Source organism: Vitis vinifera, chromosome 8 (assembly GCF_030704535.1).
Source record: "Vitis vinifera cultivar Pinot Noir 40024 chromosome 8, ASM3070453v1".
Lineage (NCBI taxonomy): Eukaryota > Viridiplantae > Streptophyta > Magnoliopsida > Vitales > Vitaceae > Vitis > Vitis vinifera.
The window spans coordinates 21,296,902-21,315,847 of NC_081812.1; the positions used below are offsets into that span (position 1 = coordinate 21,296,902).

The following is an 18,946-nucleotide window of genomic DNA, read 5'->3' on the forward strand; positions in this document are numbered from 1 at the left end:
ATTTCTAAAAAACTGCAACCAAATAGAAAATTATCCCCAAAATGCCCTTTTTCTCTAAATAAGACATTTATAGCAAAAGTGAAAATTTGTTTTAGGAAGGCATTGCATTATACTGCCCAGAGGATTTCAAAATTCGAGAAAGATTCATAGAGGTCGGGTTCCTTTGATTTCTCCTGAATCACACGCATCAACTCATTCCAAGAAACCCTTTTCCAACAATGGATTTTCCATTAGCCAAGTGATTTGCCCAACTGCAGAAACCCACCTCCTCGGACATGGTTTATTGTCAGAAGGCATTATCGCTGAGGCACACCACTTGGGGAGACTCAACCTCGAAATCTCTGGTCTTTTCTTCGAGGGTATTTCCAACTCATTCCATGAATCCCATTAACTGTTTTCAAACTATTAGGCAAGGGAAAAGGGAAAAGGGAAAAGAGAAAAGGGAACTCACTTTATTTAAAACTGGAAGAAGGAAAGAAAACTAATTGCCCCTCATCCTATGGAGGGAAAGGTTATATTATTCTCTGCTCAAATTACAAGAAACCTGAAATCTGGGTCCTGCTAAAACCATGTTTCATGTTAGTAACTATAGTTTTTCTACGGAAAGTCCCAGCGCCCATTCTCAACTCGGTCATGTTCCGTTTCTGTTTCACTGTAGTTTGGCTCCATCACTGAGAACAAAGATTTGCAGCACTACTGTTTGAGCCGATGCGCCTATCATTGTTTGGCAAAGTAGTAAGGGTATCCTCCCATTCCCACAGTTGGCGTTGGAGGTAGGCCGAGTGGGTCTTTCATTACAGTGGCTGATGAGTAAGGCATTTGAGGTTGAGATGGATATGGAGCAGGTGCTGTGGATGAGTATGGAGCTGGTCCTGTGGGAGGACCAGGGTAAGCAGGGTATGTTGCTCCAGCTTGAGGGTAAGTGTAGGCAACAGGAGTGGCACTGGCAGGTGGTTTTCCAGGCTGCTGTGGGTATCCAGCTGCCAAAGGTAAAGCTATTGGAACCACTGCTGTTGATAGCTGTGCTTGTATCATCTTGCCCTTGTGTGAATCAGCTAGCTTCACGATGATACTCCGCCCCTGCAACCAAACAAGAAACAACACACAATTGCTTCCATGTATTAAGGAAAAGCACATTATGATACATATGCTAAAAAGCAATCCAGCAAGTTTACATAATTACCGACTTAACCACTAATTTTGTTAACAAGTGTAATTACAGTCATGTATGTACCCCCTTTTAGACATTATATTTTCAAGCAAAGAGCTCTGACCGCCATCACGAGTGACTAGATGAAAAGAAAACGGTATTTTGAATTCATCTTTGCATCATGCTCCACAAATAAGTGAAAGCCTTCTTAAGGGGGGAAAATATAATTTCATTTTGTTTCATGCTAAGAAACTCTTGTTGGATTTCAATGAACATCATTTCACCAAGGGAAAGCCTAAAATGGGAGAAAAAGCCTCAACATTACTGATGTGTTGCCTGCATAGAGTGTACTAGAAATTAGCTGTTTACGCAATTCCTTGTTCCAATGTCTCTACCAGAGTCATCTCACCATTCATTCTGCATATTTTTCATCTCTTCTTTGTGTGTGTCTCTCTACCTGTCTATGCATGTGTTGTGGGAGTTCTGTTGGAATTCAATTAAAAATGTAGTCATCGCAATGAAAACCAAGTCACTTGGACAGTGGCAAAGATATGATAGCCTAAGCAGTTGACCGGAATTTTAGATTCAATTAAAGGCTTGTGAGGGGTACATGCTCCTAAAATTTTACCTGTAATGCTTTTCTGAAATCAAAACTTCATTACTATCTAAGTAACGAACTAAAATAAGCCAATTCATCATTACCTATCAAAAAAAAAAAGCCAATTCATCAGTCTAAAAGGAATTAGCAATTTCATCATTCAGAATTTATTGGTAGAATACAACTGCTGTATATAATATTCAACTACCAGGAAAAAGTATTTCCATTGGCATGATTATTTTTTGTCTTCACCTGTCAATTGGGTTGTCATTTGTTCAATAGAGTTTGAATGAGTTTTCAGATGGGAGAGCCACAGTTGTTTAGTTCTTATTATACTACTAGCAGATGAAGCTGTGAGAACAGTCTTCACTCTGCTAAGCTGGAGTATGCAAATAATCCAGGGTAATGTCCCTGTGCAACCATTAAGAAATTCATGCATCAAGCAAGCTATCCCACAATTATATGTGAGCAAAAGGTCTGTAGTTTACTTACCCCAAGGAACTTTTGTGGATCATCAATGGCCTTCTTTGCAGCCTCAACTGTTTTGTATGTAACAAAGCCAAAACCACTACACATGAAAGATGCAAAAGACAATTATTGTTAACAGGTAGTAGAATAAATAAGTTTCATGATGACAACAACAAGAATTATACAAACACTAACACTACAACTACTATTACTACTAATGACGATAATAATAATTAAAAAAACAATAACAACAATAATAATAAAATCTCAACAAAAGTGTAAAGGTGAATAGTTTTATACCGTGATTCATTTGTTTCTTTATCATATGCAACCGAACCTTCTTCTATCTCACCATGCCTCCCAAAAAAACTGAGCAGCACCTCACTTGTGACATCTGGAGCCAAGCCCCCAATGTAGAGCTTCCTTTGGGCTTGATCAGGTGTAGTACTTGCCCCACTTAAGCCCTCACATGCTAAATTACAAACAGCCATGCGGCCCTGGAATAAATAAACGCATGCAACCCAAAAGAATGATAATCACGATAGACAACGATAGTGAACAATCGTAATGGTAAATAATTCAAAACCTGTTAATTACTTAATCTATCAAGATTTCCATGACCCATTGGCCACACAAATTTCAACTACCCAGGAAATATATTTTAGAAAAAAAAAAAGAAGAAGAAGAAGAAAAAAAAAAAAACCACATCCACATTAAATGTTGCTGTTGAGGGTAGTTGTGGGTGGGAGATGAGTGGGGAAAGCAGTTTTACAACCCCCACTTATTTCCCATCAACGTTTTTCTATTTTTTTATTTTTTTTTGATAGGTTCTTTTTTTATAAAAAAAACTTTGCAGTGTCGTGTCAGATTTCCCACCAATGTATTGCATTCCAAATAAGCGATCAAAATGAGTGTGTTCTAGTGATATAACAAGAAAAGTGAGTGGCATTCCACTAACCAAACCTTGTTCTAGTTACATTGATTATAAACATATTCTAGTATGATAGTTAGTAAGCAATTAAAACAAACCCATAAACATGTTATAGTATGGTAATTAGTAAACAATTCCAATACAGTAATTAAAACACTTCCCATCATGCATCTTCCCCCTAACTATATTTCCCTAGTACAAATTGCATTTATATTATACCTTTTTTTTCTTTTTTGACAGGCAATGAAAGATGTCTATATGTATATATATAACAAAAAATTATTCTCAAAATTATATTCCCTATGAATAATGCATGAGCATGAGGAATCTTATTTTAACCCAAATGTTCTGACTTTTCATGATAGAAGCATTGGACTGAACATGTTAAGCTTCTAATAGAGAAACAAATCACCTTTGGAAAAGGAGTGATATAGAAAGGAAGCATTTCATGACCTAACATGAAAGAGAGCTGCATGCAAAAGATTACAAATAGGATACTGCTTACATCAATCAATTTGCTAGGTGCTTGCAGAGCACTCTGAGTTGATTCCATATGTTTGTAAGTAATGAACCCATATCCACGTGATTTCCCTGTTGTTTTATCAACAATCACAGCACCTTCTTCAATTTCTCCATGAAGTCGAAAAGCCTGGACCAAATCATACTCTTAGTAAGTTACAAAAGTGCAAACATTCCAATTCCCTTTGTAGTATGGAAGATAAATATTAAAAAGGAAGAAATTAAATAAAAAAACAGAAGTGTCCCAAACAAAATTTGATTGTTGGTACATCAATAGCTGCAGTCAAACTCATCACATGGGACAATTACAACCATGGTGCACAAAACACAAGCAGCACTCAAGCAATACACTCACAGCACACAAGGTTTCTGAAGTAGTATTCCAGGCCAAGCCACGAACAAAAAGCTTTCGGTGGACAGGATCTGCACTGGCAACACTTTTAATTTCTTCTGCAATTGAAGGATATTGGGACCCTCTTCAAGCCACAACATGCAAACAAACACACATGCAGAGGTCAATCACACAGCATACAATCAGGACAAAGCACATATGGCCCCCTTTTCACACAACACAAACACAATATTTTCGTCATAGACCATGAACCAGGTTTTACATGGAGACACACAGACACAAAAGAGAGGCTCAAATTCTTAAACAATGTATATTTTTTACATATTGCATTATCTTCAATTTGAACAGTACTACAAAGAGATTATCTATAAAAATTATACATTCCTTCATCCAAATCTAACCTTGCAGTAAGAGTTCAAGACAAATACAGCAATCTCTTGGTCAATAAATAATGAAATACCCTTTTCCTTTTTCTTTTTCCCAAAGGTTGTCTGACTCCCAACAATTGTTCACCTACATAAAATATATCAGCAATAGAAGATAAACCCAGAAATCTATTATCTTTGTTTTCCCCAATGGTTATTTTGTTTTCACTTTTCCAGGGAAAATAAAAAATAAAAAGAACAGAAAAAAAGAAAACAGACATTCAACCGATCCATATGGTTGTAAATCTTGTGATAGGCTTTAGTTGAACGGTTTATTGTAACTTTTTCAGCTCCTAAATTATATGGATTCAAAATTCAAATTCTTATCTTATTTAATTTTCGTCCGCTTTCTCAGCAATCAAACGGAGGGTAATCAAACGTAAAACAACCTTGAAAATCTTTGTTTAGAAGTGCGTATTAGGCCGAACTGAGTGGAGTCCTTTCCTCTATTTTACATTTTCCCCGGTCCTAAAATTCAAAAACCGAAAAGTTGATTTTATCTTCTTTGCCTCCGTTTTCTCGGCAACCAAACGCAGTGGAGAATAACAAACTAGAAGAGGGAGAAAAATTACACCAACAAAAACAAATGAAAATACTGAAATTAAAGTTGAAAACATACAGTTTGGAGAGAAGATCAACCAACTGGGATTTGGAAAGCGGGTCAAGCAGTAATTTCAACTCTTCCGGTGAAGAAGAGATCTGACCGTTACTGGCCTCTTCGAGCTTCCTCTTCTTCAAATCCTCCATAGTTGTGCCTCTGCTTTCAACTTGGGTTTGAGAATTCATAACTAAGGCACTGTTTGGATTGTCCTTCAATTGGGCTGCTGCTTAAGGTCTGTTTGGCATGACCTAGGGTTTTGCCTCCATTCAATGGTTTGAAAGAGATGAATTTTGGTCTTCTGACGGCGTGAAAGTGACGGATTTTAATGTTTTCTATATAAAATATTAAAACCTACCCGAAAATGAAAAAGAAAAAGAAAAAGGAAAACCTGGAAAACAGAACATTAAAAAATACACTATAAAATATTTTTATAAGGAGCTTGATATATTGATTGAGTTTATATCTTATAAACTTATGGTCTGTTTGATTATTATTTTTAAAAATATTTTTGAAAATTAGTTTTTTAGAACACTTTTAAAAACTATTTTTTAATTTTTATAAAACAAAAATCTATTTAAAAACCTAAAATATTTTTAACCTATTTTTAAATATATTTTAAAAATAATTTTTATATTTAATATTTTATTTTTAATAATTTTATATATTTGTATAATTATTTCTTTTTTGAAATAACACTCAGAAAATAACTAAAAAATATTATTTAAAAACACCATATGTTGTTCTTAAGAACGAAAAATAGTTTTTGATTGTTAAAGTATTTTCTATATTTTTTCTTTTTGAGAACAAAAAAATTATTTGCAAATATACTCTTATTCTTTTAGGAAATTGACAATTTTCAAAAAAATTGATAGTTGAATATTATTATTAGAAAAATTAATAATTGAATATTATTATTATTATTATGATTATGATATATACTTTATATTTTCTATGATAAACTAACCAAGAATCTTCTGTCATATTTTTTTAGTTTTTCCTTGGTACAAGTAACCCAAAGATTAAAACTAGACATGGATATTGGATAATAATTTTACAATTTTTTCTCTAAAATATATATATATATATTTATTTATTTATTTATTTATTTAAATCTACGGTACTTTCAAAAATTGAATTGAAAGTTGTCTCTAATATTTATTTCAAAAATCTCTTGGTACATAAAATATCTTTTAGATAAAAGATACTCACACTTGATTCTTCATGACTTTAAAATGTGTTTACAAGTTTAAGAGATACCATATTTGTATAATGTTAATAACTTTCTTTTTCACATAGGACATCATAAATACTTTTCATGCAAATACAATATTTTTGTTATGTTTCACAGAATTATAAGTCAAACTGACAAACATCTCTTACGGAACCAAACAAACCTCTACACTGAAGTTGAGAATCAGCTTTGATATCATTTATAATAATTCGCATTGTTTTAAAATTGTGAAAACTCATTTAAGTTTAGAGTGGATAATATTTACAAGATTGAGTATGGGTCGTTACATGGACAAATAAGATGTTTGTATTAGCTTATTCATAAAAAATTATCTAATTTTTGGAGGAAGTCTAAAGTGTTGAATTTTGATCGAATTCCATATTTAATCGTTTATAAAGTTTTTTTAAAATATATACATAGGTATATTGGAGTAGACTTTTATTCATTGATGATTCCATTACCCCTTACACACATTGAATACTTCTCTTATGATATCTTCAAAGAATGTTAAGGAAGCATTGTCCTGGCCCTTCTTCACCTTCAAATTTCAAAAGCTCTGCTACATTGCCATTGAGTGATCAACCAGATAACACAAAAGAAAATCAAAATTATGATTATTTTTAGCAAGAACAAGTTCCAAATGGTATAATGCATGATTTGAAGTATACCCATCAAATTTATGTTGAAAATACACTGCCTTTCTTGATTCTGATCATGTGAGGGGAGTGCTGTGGGTGAGCATTTGGTATAAATCCCCCCATCAATGGCTGCTTTTACATATCTAGAAAGATCATATCAAATCATCTCCTTCAGATCGTCTAACTTATCTTTGATGGAAACCGAGTGTTCCCAGACCCCTGTGCACTCAAGTTTTCTACTTGGTCCAGACTGGTTGACGGGTCCTCCAGTGACATGATATCCAAGTCCTCATCAGCTTCCATGAAGCTCCTATTCGTCTGTTGCTGCTGTTCAAACATCATTTTCAGCTGCCTCCCTTGTTCTTCAATCCTCAACTGCAAATTTCTCTGTATCTGGACATGGAAGGGAAATGAAGCTGCTGAGTCTCTGGACATGGAAAGGACTTGTTTGCATACATTATAAGCAGGCCATGTACCATGTTTACCTCTAACTGCTCATGGAGACGCCTCTGGACATCAAGCTGCATCTGCAGTGCCTCTTTGAACTGCATGCCACTGCTAGAAAAAAAAAAAAAAACTCAAAATTCAGCACAAAAGAGAGTCGTTTGATCAGTTTGAATAGCATAGGGAGGAGAGTTTTAACTTTTAAGCAGGGAATTTACGTTTTGTTATCAAGATGTGGCAAATCGTTTGTGCTGGCCCTTTTCTCAGATTTCCCTGACATGGAAACAATGTGAATATCAGCGTCCATATGAGGTGAATACTATAATTTGGGGTCAGAACAGGTATACAGAATGGTCCAAGAATTCACATCAAACAAGGGTTTACCTTCTGCAGATTCTGGCATGTACTTTGCAATTCGATATTTCTGGAATAGAAGAGATTAAAAATGGGTAGGATCTCTGGACCAAGAAACCCGAAAAGGGGGGACTAAAACATCATCAAAGGCTTATTATTATTACCTGCAAATGGCTTTTCACATGAAAGATGGTCAGTCCTTCTGAATCCATCAGCTTGAGTATGGCTTTTGGGGTTGCTTCTGCAATTGTTCAACATACTAATACTCAATGAACAACGAATCATTTCTAAAACTGAGAAAATCCCATTGAAACCACTTACTTTCAGCTCCACCCAGGCGATTTACACACTCAACAAAGCGCTCATGAAGATCTGGAGTCCACCTGATTCGGGCTTTACTGTGAAGAATTGGGGAAACAGGATTGGCAGGGGCAACAGAAACACCCCCAGAAGAGGATGATCTAGCACACTGGGCCTGCTGTGCAAGTGGAGAACCATACAAGTAGCTACAAACCTGATTGAAAATCGATAAAAAAATAAAATAAAATCAAATCAAACATCAGAACAGAAAAAGAAAATATCAGAAACCAACAACAAAAACACATATTCTACATACTCTAATATCCTGGTTTCCATCAAAAGGAATTGAAGGGCATTGGATTGTATTGGGATTTTCAGAACTAGCTCTCATTACTGATTGGAAGGTATTTCTGAATTGAAAGTTGGGATCAGCGGGTGGGGTTGAATTCGAATCGACTGAAAAGTTATCAAGTTTTGAATCACAAGAAGTGGAGCTTTGGGAATACAGAAGGGGGTTACTAGCTTGGTGATCATACTGTGAAAACCCCATGAATCTCTCGGTGGCATAGAAGGCGGAGGCCGGCGAATCAAAGCGGCTCATAATTGTGGAGGATGGTTTTGCAGGCCCCAAGGTCTGCAGCTGTGATCCTCCATCTGTGGCCAATGGCTGCTGACTGCAAATTCCCATGTTCCAAGCACCTAAAAACTGGGAAGAACGAGGGCCGAATTCAATTCCATAATCAGGAATCACTCCATGGTTCTGCTGAATTCTAGCTTGGCAATCAATCTTCTGAGTGTTCATTTACAAAATCTGATGAAGAACAGGAACAAGGGGGTGGTTCCTGTTCAATTCTCAGTATTAATACACAACTTTGGTATTAACTCTGCAGTCTGCTCTGCCATCAGATCCATAAAAGTCCAATCCAAAATGGAAAAGAGAAAGATGCAGATTACATGCCTGAACAACAGAATTCAAATGCATTTCAGAAAATTCCCTTTCTATATTCTTGAAAACTTCCGCTACAAGACATGAATATAATTGTGCAAAAGTAGCATGAATGGTCTTTATTTATTCCTAAGATGGATAGGAATGAGCAATGCCCTTTTGTCACTACCAATCTCCACAACATCAACAACAAACCCCAAATAATAATTATAATCGTAATAAATAATTTCCCAAAAAAAAAAACCCCAAAAAAGGGAGATGATTTTCTTATTTATTTATTAATTAATTAATTATTTATTTATTTATTTATTATTATTATTATTATTATTTTGGTGATGAGAAATTTGGAGAATATTGTCGAGGCATCTAGTGCTTAATAATATAATGTGGGATTCTGGCATAAATTCAAAATAAAAGATCTTGAATTATTCTTGCAATGGATACGGGGGAAAATCACTTTAGCCACTCAATGAACAAACAATATGAATAAAACAATATAGTAATAATAACATCATATACTATTTTTTTTTTTCACCACTTCCCATGATATTGTATATAGCAAAGTGAGGATTTGAAATTGCTAGAAGAGTTCATGTAACGTTTGATACAAACAATGGATTCCAATACATGATTCAACCATTGGAAAAATAAAAATAATAATAATAATAAAGAAGGAAAACCCACTCGTCTTACTTAGTTTTTGTTTTATAGCTGACATGGAAATAAAATTCAAATGAAAATTCCATATAATATATGATGAGGTAGAAAAATCTATTTTAATTTCACTTTTATTATTCAAATTATTTTTTTTAAAAATATTTATTAAATAAAATATATGAAATTACTATAATGGCATTATCCTTTTTCTTTTACCTACCCTCCCAAAATTTCTAGCCCCTTCTTCTCCTTTGGCACTTCTTTCTTCCCTTCTTCTCAACGACCTCTTCTTCTTTCATGCTTTAAAATTAAAAAAATAAAAATAAAAATAAATAAATAAATAAATAGAGGAGAAAGCAGCAATGAAATAGAAGTAAGGTAGGGTTTTTCATGGGTGGGTGGTGGGTGGTCAAGGAAAGACATGAAAGATAATTTTCATCTAGTGCATGTTTGATTCTAAAAAATATTAGAAAAAAAAATGGTAAATTTTTTTTTTTCGTTTTATAAAAAAAATATATAATCAAATCAAATATAATTAAAATTATTAAAAAAATTATATATATATATATATATATATATATATATATATATATATATATATATAATTATTTATTCTTTTCATAACAAAATTAAATAAATAAATAAAATTTAAAACAATATAAAATTTTAATTTATTTATTTATTTATTTTTAAAAAAAATTTTCTAATATTTTTCTTAAAACTTTTCAGAAACATAGCTTAAAAAAAATAAAAGAATTAAAAGTGGGTTTTAAATGAAACCTCGCAATATGAAATGGGTTCTCATGGTTTTAATTATTATGATTAGGAAAATAATTAAAATTGTTGTAAATTAAGAGTAATGAATGACCACATTGATGGTCATTATGAACTCTATTTACTCATCTTTAAGATGAGTAATGGGAGTTCATAATGTGAAGCCTATAAAAGGCTTCTTACCCCTCCCATGTAAGAGCATCCCGAGAAAAGAAAGAAAGCTCTTCCTCTCATTCTCTCTCTCTCTCTCTCTCTTTCTTTCACTTTCTCAATTCTCTTATTTGATTCCTTCTTCCATATTATATATCAAAGTAAGATATATTTTATCTCTACTACTTTGATTTGCATTATATTTGTCCTTGTTTTACAACACGTTATCAGTACGAATTGCTTTGAAGGTAATTCTCGTATCTTAAACTTGAAGTTATTTATATAGAATAAAATTTTACATATTTATATTATTGTTGATTTGTTTTATTACATATTGTTAAAAGTTATAAACAAATTATTTGATTTTTTTTATAATCAAAGTTATACCAATGTTATCAAGTTATTATAACTGATTTTAATAATATTGTTTTGTCATATATATGAAGTTATTTGACAATGTCGAATATCACAAAACTCGAATTTGTGGCACTTGACATTTCGGGAAAGAACTATCTATCTTGGATCCTTGATGTTGAATTACATCTTGATGCAATGAACCTTGGAGCTACGATCAAACAAGGAAATCAAGCATCCCTGCAGGATCGCGCAAAAACATTGATTTTCCTTCGCCATCACCTCCATGAAGGTTTAAAAAATGAGTATCTTACGGTAAAGGACCCTTTTACTCTATGGAGTAATTTGAAGGAAAGATATGACCACCAGAAAACTGTGATTCTCCCAAAAGCTCGATATGATTGGATGCACCTAAGGTTGCAAGATTTTAAAACTGTTAGTGAATACAACTCTGCACTTTTCAAAATCAGCTCTCAATTAAAGCTGTGTGGAGAAAAAATCACAGAGGAAGACATGTTAGAGAAAACTTTTACTACGTTTCATGCCTCGAATGTGCTCCTGCAGCAGCAATATCGAGAGCGTAGATTTACAAAATATTCTGAATTAATATCATGTCTTCTTGTTGCTGAACAAAATAATGAGCTTTTGATGAGAAATCACTAGTCTCGTCCAACTGGATCTGAACCATTCCCTGAAGTGAATGCAATATCGTCCCAAACTCGTGGACGTGGACGAGGACGAGAACGTGGTCGTGGTCGTGGTCATGGAAGAAATCCTCGATACCATGGTTCTTATAATAATAATTCTCAGAAAATGAAAGCCTCATTGCACCACCAGAAGTGGAACAATACTGAGACAATACAAGAAAATGGGAAGCGTTTACAAGATAAACCTCCTAAGAACCATGAGAATAATTGTTATAGATGTGGTATGAAGGGGCATTGGTCGCGTACCTGTCGTACGCCCAAACATTTGGTCGACCTTTACCAAGCATCAATAAAAGCTAAAGGAAAAGAGATAGAGATGAACTTTACCGATGGTGATGGATTGGACCTAACCTACTATGACATTGATTTCTTTGGAGGTCCCAATGAAAAACCAGACCATTTGATAAATGATGAAAAAATTAACATTGATTGATGTTACTCTATATATAAAATAATATATTATTATGTCTTATATTTACATCTGATTTACTTTGTTATTTACATTATGTCTTGTTTTTTTGTTATATCTGAAATCCATGTGTTATTTGGTCTCAAGATGAATGAGGATGATGTATGTCTCGCAGACTGTGCGACCACGCACACAATTCTTCGAGATAAAAGATATTTCCTCGAATTGACATTAATAAAAGCTAATGTAAGTACCATATCTGGTACTACAAACTTAGTTAAAGGCTCTGGAAGAGCAAACATAACATTGCCAAATGGAACTAGATTCCATATAAATGACGCGTTATATTCTAGCAAATCCAGAAGAAATTTGCTCAGTTTTAAAGATATCCATAGAAATGGATATCATATTGAAACTATGAATGAAGATAATGTAGAATATCTTTACATTACTTCCATTATATATGGCCAGAAGCTTATAATGGAAAAATTGTCGGCTTTCTCCTCTAGGTTGTATCATACAACTATAAAGCCTATTGAATCATATGTTGTCGTGAACCAGAAGTTCAATAACCCAAAAGTTTTTGTCTTTTGGTATGATAGGCTAGGTCACCCAGGGTCTTCAATGATGCGTCGAATAATCGAACACTCACATGGACATCCACTAAAGAACCAGAAGATTTTTTCGCCCAATGAATACTCATGTGCTGCCTGCTCACAAGGTAAATTGATAATCAGACCATCTTTTACTAAAATCATATCTGAGTCACCAATCTTTTTAGAAAGAATACATGGGGACATATGTGGGCCTATCCATCCACCATGTGGACCATTCCGTTATTTTATGATCTTAATAGATGCTTCTACTAGGTAGTCACATGTTTGTCTCCTTTCTACACGTAACGTAGCCTTTGCTAGACTCCTTGCACAAATAATCAGATTACGAGCACAATTTCCAGATTATCCAATTAAGACAATACGTCTTGATAATGCTGGCGAATTTACTTCTCAAACATTCATTGACTATTGCATGTCAGTAGGGATAAATATTAAGCATCCTGTTGCTCATACTCATACCCAGAATGGTTTAGCTGAATCCTTCATCAAACGTCTCCAATTAATAGCTCAACCATTACTAATGAAAACCAAATTACCTACTTCCGCCTGGGGACATGCTATTATGCATGCTGCAGCTTTAGTCCGTATTCGACCTACAACTTACCATGAATACTCCCATTCACAAATTGTGCTTGGAAAACAACCAAATATCTTTCACTTACGAATCTTTGGTTGTGCAGTATATGTACCAATTACACCTACACAACACACTAAAATGGGTCCCCAATGAAGACTTGGGGTTTATGTAGGTTTTGATTCTCCATCTATCATAAGATATCTTGAACCTTTGACAGGAGATGTTTTTACAGCCCGCTTTGCGGATTGTCATTTTAATGAGAGTGTTTTCCCATCATTAGGGAGAGAAAAGTCGATTCCTGAAAAAAGACGAGAAATTAGTTGGAAGACATCTACTATGACCCATCTTGATCCTCGTACAAATCAATGTGAACTAGAAGTTCAAAGGATCATTCATTTGCAAAATCTTGTAAATCAATTATCAGATGCATTCATTGATACAAAGAAAGTGACAAAGTCACATATCTCGGCTGCAAATACTCCAGCATGGATTGATGTCCCTGTAGGACAGTTAACAAATGAATCTAAGATACGCCTGAAGCGTGGTAGACCTATCGGCTCAAAGGATGTAACTCCCCGGAAGAGGAGAACCCAAGAAAAACTTGGCACTCTAAAAGAGGCCATCAAAATGACTGATCAGTTTAAAATTGATAAATCTATAGCCCTAGAAGAGGCACAAATAATGCAGAAAGCCCCTGAAGAGGTACATATTGAACAAGAAGCCCCCGAAGAGGCACATATTGAACAAGAAACCCCTGAAGATCCACATATTGAACGAGAAGCCCCTGAAGAGGCACAGGTACCTGAAAATTGTGAGATCTCAGTAAGTTATGTACAAACGGGAGAAAAATGGGATCGAAATAATATTGTTATTAACAATATTTTTGCTTTCCAAGTGGCCTCTGATATCATAAGAAATGATGAAGATCCCGAACCATGAAATGTGGAAGAATGTCGACATAGAAATGATTGGCCAAAATGGAAAGAAGCTATACAGGCAGAATTAAACTCATTAAAAAAACGAGAAGTTTTTGGACCTGTAGTCCAAACACCTAAAGATGTAAAGCCTGTTGGGTACAAATGGGTATTTGTACGAAAGCGCAATGAGAATAATGAGATCATAAGATATAAAGCGCGATTAGTAGCACAAGGTTTCTCGCAGAGACCTGGTATTGACTACGAGGAAACATATTCTCCAGTCATGGACGCAATCACATTTCGTTTCTTAATTAGTTTGGCAGTCTCAGAAGGACTAGATATGCGTCTCATGGATGTTATTACAGCATATTTATACGGATCCATGGATAATGATATATACATGAAAATCCCCGAAGGATTTAAATTGCCTGATGCAAATAAAAAGCCTCGTATCATGTACTCAATCAAGTTACAACGATCCTTGTATGGATTAAAGCAATCTGGACGCATGTGGTACAATCGCCTTAGCGAATACTTGCTAAAAGAAGGGTATGTGAATAACCCTATATGCCCATTCATCTTCATTAAGAAATCAGAAACCGGATTTGCAATTATTGCAGTGTATGTTGATGACTTAAATCTTGTTAGAACTCCTGAAGAGCTCACAAGAATAACAAATTACTTGAAAAAGGAATTTGAGATGAAAGATCTTGGAAAAACAAAATTTTGTCTCGGCCTGCAGATCGAGCATTTTCCAAATGGAGTTTTAGTACATCAATCAACATACATTAAGAAAGTTTTGAAGCGTTTTTATATGGATAAAGCGCATCCTTTAAGTTCTCCAATGGTTGTCCGATCACTTGATGTGAAAAAAGACCCATTTCGTCCTTGCGAAAATGATGAAGAGTTACTTGGTCCTGAAGTACCATATCTTAGTGCTATTGGTGCACTTATGTATCTTGCCAATTGTACACGTCCAGACATTGCTTTTTCTGTCAATTTATTGGCAAGATACAGTTCCGCTCCAACTCGAAGACATTGGAATGGTATCAAACATATATTGCGTTATCTTCGCGGAACTACTGATATGGGTTTATTTTACTCAAGGGAATCAAAGCAACAATTGTTTGGATATGCAGATGCAGGATATCTTTCAAATCCACAGAAAGGCAGGTCACAAACAGGGTATGTGTTTAATTGCAATGGTACTGCTATTTCATGGAGATCTGTCAAACAAACAATGGTAGTCACATCATCAAATCATTCAGAAATACTGACAATTCATGAAACAAGTCGTGAATGTATATGGCTAAGATCTATGATCCAGCATATTCGAGAATCATGTGGACTCTCCTCTATCAAAGGTGACCCGACAACATTATTTGAAGATAATGTTGCATGCATTGCACAAATAACAGGGGGTTATATTAAAGGAGATAGAACTAAACACATTTCACCAAAATTCTTTTATACACATGAACTCTAGAAGAATGGTGAAATTGATGTGCAACAAATACGCTCAAGTGATAATCTAGCAGATTTATTCACAAAATCATTGCCAACCTCAACATTCAAGAAGTTAATACACAAGATTGGAATGCGTCAACTCAAGGATATCGATATGAGGGGGAGTATGCTTGTAAAAGGGTGTTAGTGTACTGTACTCTTTTTTCCTTCGTCCAGGTTTTGTCCTACTGGGTTTTACTGGCAAGGTTTTTAACGAGGCAGTCCTAATATACCAAGAAAAGAATATTGTACTCTTTTTCCTTCGCTAGGTTTTTCCTATAGGGTTTTTTTACTAGCAAGGTTTTAATGAGGCATATTCTTTTAATATGGTGGTCATCCAAGGGGGAGTGTTGTAAATTAAGAGTAATGAATGACCACATTGATGGTCATTATGAACTCTATTTACTCATCTTTAAGATGAGTAATGGGAGTTCATAATGTGAAGCCTATAAAAGGCTTCTTACCCCTCCCATGTAAGAGCATCCCGAGAAAAGAAAGAAAGCTCTTCCTCTCATTCTCTCTCTCTCTCTCTCTCTCTTTCTTTCACTTTCTCAATTCTCTTATTTGATTCCTTCTTCCATATTATATATCAAAGTAAGATATATTTTATCTCTACTACTTTGATTTGCATAATATTTGTCCTTGTTTTACAACAAAAATATATATATATATATATATATATATATATATATATATATATATATATATATATATATATAATTTAATTTTTTGGATGATTGATCTTTAATGTAGAGGTTTGGGGACAGGAAGTTCTATTCGTTCTGAATTTTTTGCTTTTGGGCCCTTCAACGAGAGAGGCCAAGGGAATAATTATGAGAAGGCAATTGGTCCCAAAAGTGCATAAATATACTTTTCTTTTCATACATACACTAGCTTCCAAAACCACCACACTTCAAGAAAGTTCACAATATTGAACACTACTCACATTCTTTTTTATTTCCTTTATTTTATTCCTATTTTTTCAAAGCTTATCCAAAAATAAAAAAATAAAATTGAAAATTACGGGAGGTAGTTTATTAGTTTTTAGTGAACTTTTTCTAAGAGTTATGGCAAGAGATGACAACATTGAGACAAATCTTTGATGTTGTTGATGAGTAGGTTACAACTACGTGTGCATTCTAAATAAATAAATAAATAGAATAATGTAGGACGATTTCTTAGAGAAAATTCACTAGGCAACATTGTGTTTGATGAATAAATAATGTATGTATATTTTGGTACAGCTCTTAGTTGGACGTTACCCTCCAAGTTGACCCTTCTGGCTTAGAAGGGACAAGTTCTTGGCTCTCATGGAGTCACCATTGCATTGACCCCAAAGGCTCATTCATGGTGTTGACGATGACTATCAAATAAAGTAGTGTACGTGTGGCTCACCATGGATCAATCACTGGCATCTACCTTTTTTTTTTTTTCATATTTAAGTCTTGTAATTCACACTAGGCTTATTTCGATTTCATCGATCATTAGTTAAAATTAATGTTTTCCTATTTATTGTAACTAATATTGTTAAGATTAATGCCCTTTTGAAGCGTAACTTGTCCCAACAATGAATTGATAAGAGATTAAGAACTCGTTTGATAGTGATTTTATGAAATATTATTAAATTTTTTAATACTTAAAATTTTTTATCATTTAAGTGTTAAACAGATTAAAAACGTTTTTTAGAATTACTACTACGTGCAACTTAAAGTTTATTTATTATTTGATTGATCAATTATTAAGATTAATATCTTCAAATATGTTTTATTTGTTATAAATTATTATATGCATCCTGAATTCAAATCCTATAAATTTATACTTTTAATAAAATTAATAATTCAATCTCGTAACTGAACTTTATTCGGATTCCGTGAAAGGTCATGAGTTTCAGCTATCTTTTTACAATTTGTATGTTTGTTTTCCTATTTGATATCACTTTTATTGGAATTTAGCTAAATATAATTGATCATGTTGTTTGAAATTTTATCAACTCTCTTATTATAAAATATTTTATGAAATTTCAAACCATTGAAGTCGGGTTTGGGTGTTCAAGTCGATTGACTTAACCCAACCTAATAAATTAGAGAAATAAAGGAAGCAGTTTTTAGAAGTTTTAAAATTATCAAAAAATTGTCACTATTAAATAAATAAAAAAGTTTTTTTTTCTTTATGAAAAAACTCTCTCCATGAAAAACACCTAAGAAAAAGAAATACGAATTTTTTTTTCTTTCATTGAATACAAAAGAAAATACATTATTCTCTTTAAAGGAAAAATAATAACTTCTCTAAATTTTTCCTATTTTTCTCTATGAAAATGAAGGTTAAAGTTTTTGTGTCGTGAGAAAATAATGGTTCTCATATTCGTAATTTAATTCATGACTTAAAGATAAGAAAATTAGAAAGATAATCTAAAAGCTTTAATTTTCATAAATATAAAAAAACATTAATTAATTATATTTAGTCAAAACTTAAAAAGAATGGAATGAAATTAACCCTATGGAACCTTTTTTCTTTTGTGTAAATTCTCACAAAAGTTTTATTTTCAAAAAAACAAAGTTGGAAACACTCTTTTCGGTTGAAAGAATATCTTGAACCACATGCCCTCGGTCCTTGTGAGTCAAATCAATAACTTAGAACTTTTTAGCAGACCAAACTTACTATTTATTCCATGACAAGGACCACAAATTGTGCCCACTACACCATCCATTTTCATTGTAAATTGCTTATGAATAGATGTATAACAAAAAAATTAAATAAAAATCGCTAACGGTAGCCTTTTTCCATGCTTCATGGAAGAAGAACAATTCCTTGAAAGAGATTTATTTACTAGCAGCCAATCTTTTTCTGGGTTCTTTGTAGGTGGTTTATAAATTTCAAATTGAAGAGAGCACCCACATACAAACATTCCAACCATGTGTTGTTTATCCAAAGAGGAATCAAAGCAATGCATATTGATAAGAGTACTGTTTGGATTCCATTTTGCAGGCATTTTCACAGCCACAGCCACCATCACCATGCCTTCGGCCCTAAGAAAAGTTGGCTGCCTTTGGGCTTCATTTCCATTTGAAGTCAAACAGTATAAATGGATGCCTTATGGGAAGGTTCATCCATATCTACCCCAATTTGGGTGTGGGGAATTTCTTTTGGTGCATGGGGTTTGGTCAAGTGGAAGGGCGGTAATGTATCACAAACAAAAAGGATATTTTTCAATATCCTATCTTCTATCTATGGTTGGTGGTTGGACTGGTCGGTTTTGTATTGATTTGAATTAATAAAAGCTTATTCCGAACCTAAACCTCATCCAATTTCTAATCCGAAATA

At 33.8% G+C, this 18,946-nt stretch overlaps 2 protein-coding genes across 3 annotated transcripts; both read right to left on the bottom strand.

Moving 5' to 3' along the window:
* Window positions 1-429: 429 nt before the first annotated feature.
* LOC100243489 (UBP1-associated protein 2C) lies at window positions 430-5,477 on the bottom strand. The gene is made up of 6 exons (XM_002278566.4): window positions 5,063-5,477; window positions 4,022-4,142; window positions 3,653-3,796; window positions 2,517-2,713; window positions 2,241-2,316; window positions 430-1,080 (listed from the first exon to the last, which is right to left on the bottom strand). The coding sequence occupies exons 1-6, from the start codon at window positions 5,227-5,229 to the stop codon at window positions 718-720; spliced, it is 1,068 nt and encodes a 355-aa protein (XP_002278602.1). The 5' UTR covers window positions 5,230-5,477; the 3' UTR covers window positions 430-717.
* A 1,385-nt stretch (window positions 5,478-6,862) lies between these two features.
* LOC100265807 (myb family transcription factor PHL5) lies at window positions 6,863-9,200 on the bottom strand. 2 transcript variants are annotated; one of them, XM_010655600.3, is made up of 7 exons: window positions 8,328-9,200; window positions 8,033-8,225; window positions 7,876-7,952; window positions 7,742-7,781; window positions 7,576-7,630; window positions 7,399-7,471; window positions 6,863-7,306 (listed from the first exon to the last, which is right to left on the bottom strand). In XM_010655600.3, the coding sequence occupies exons 1-7, from the start codon at window positions 8,811-8,813 to the stop codon at window positions 7,094-7,096; spliced, it is 1,137 nt and encodes a 378-aa protein (XP_010653902.1). In that variant the 5' UTR covers window positions 8,814-9,200; the 3' UTR covers window positions 6,863-7,093. The 2 variants fall into 2 exon arrangements, with proteins under 2 accessions (XP_010653902.1, XP_002278675.1); XM_002278639.4 differs by having other exon boundaries at window positions 7,399-7,468; window positions 8,328-9,134.
* Window positions 9,201-18,946: the final 9,746 nt, after the last annotated feature.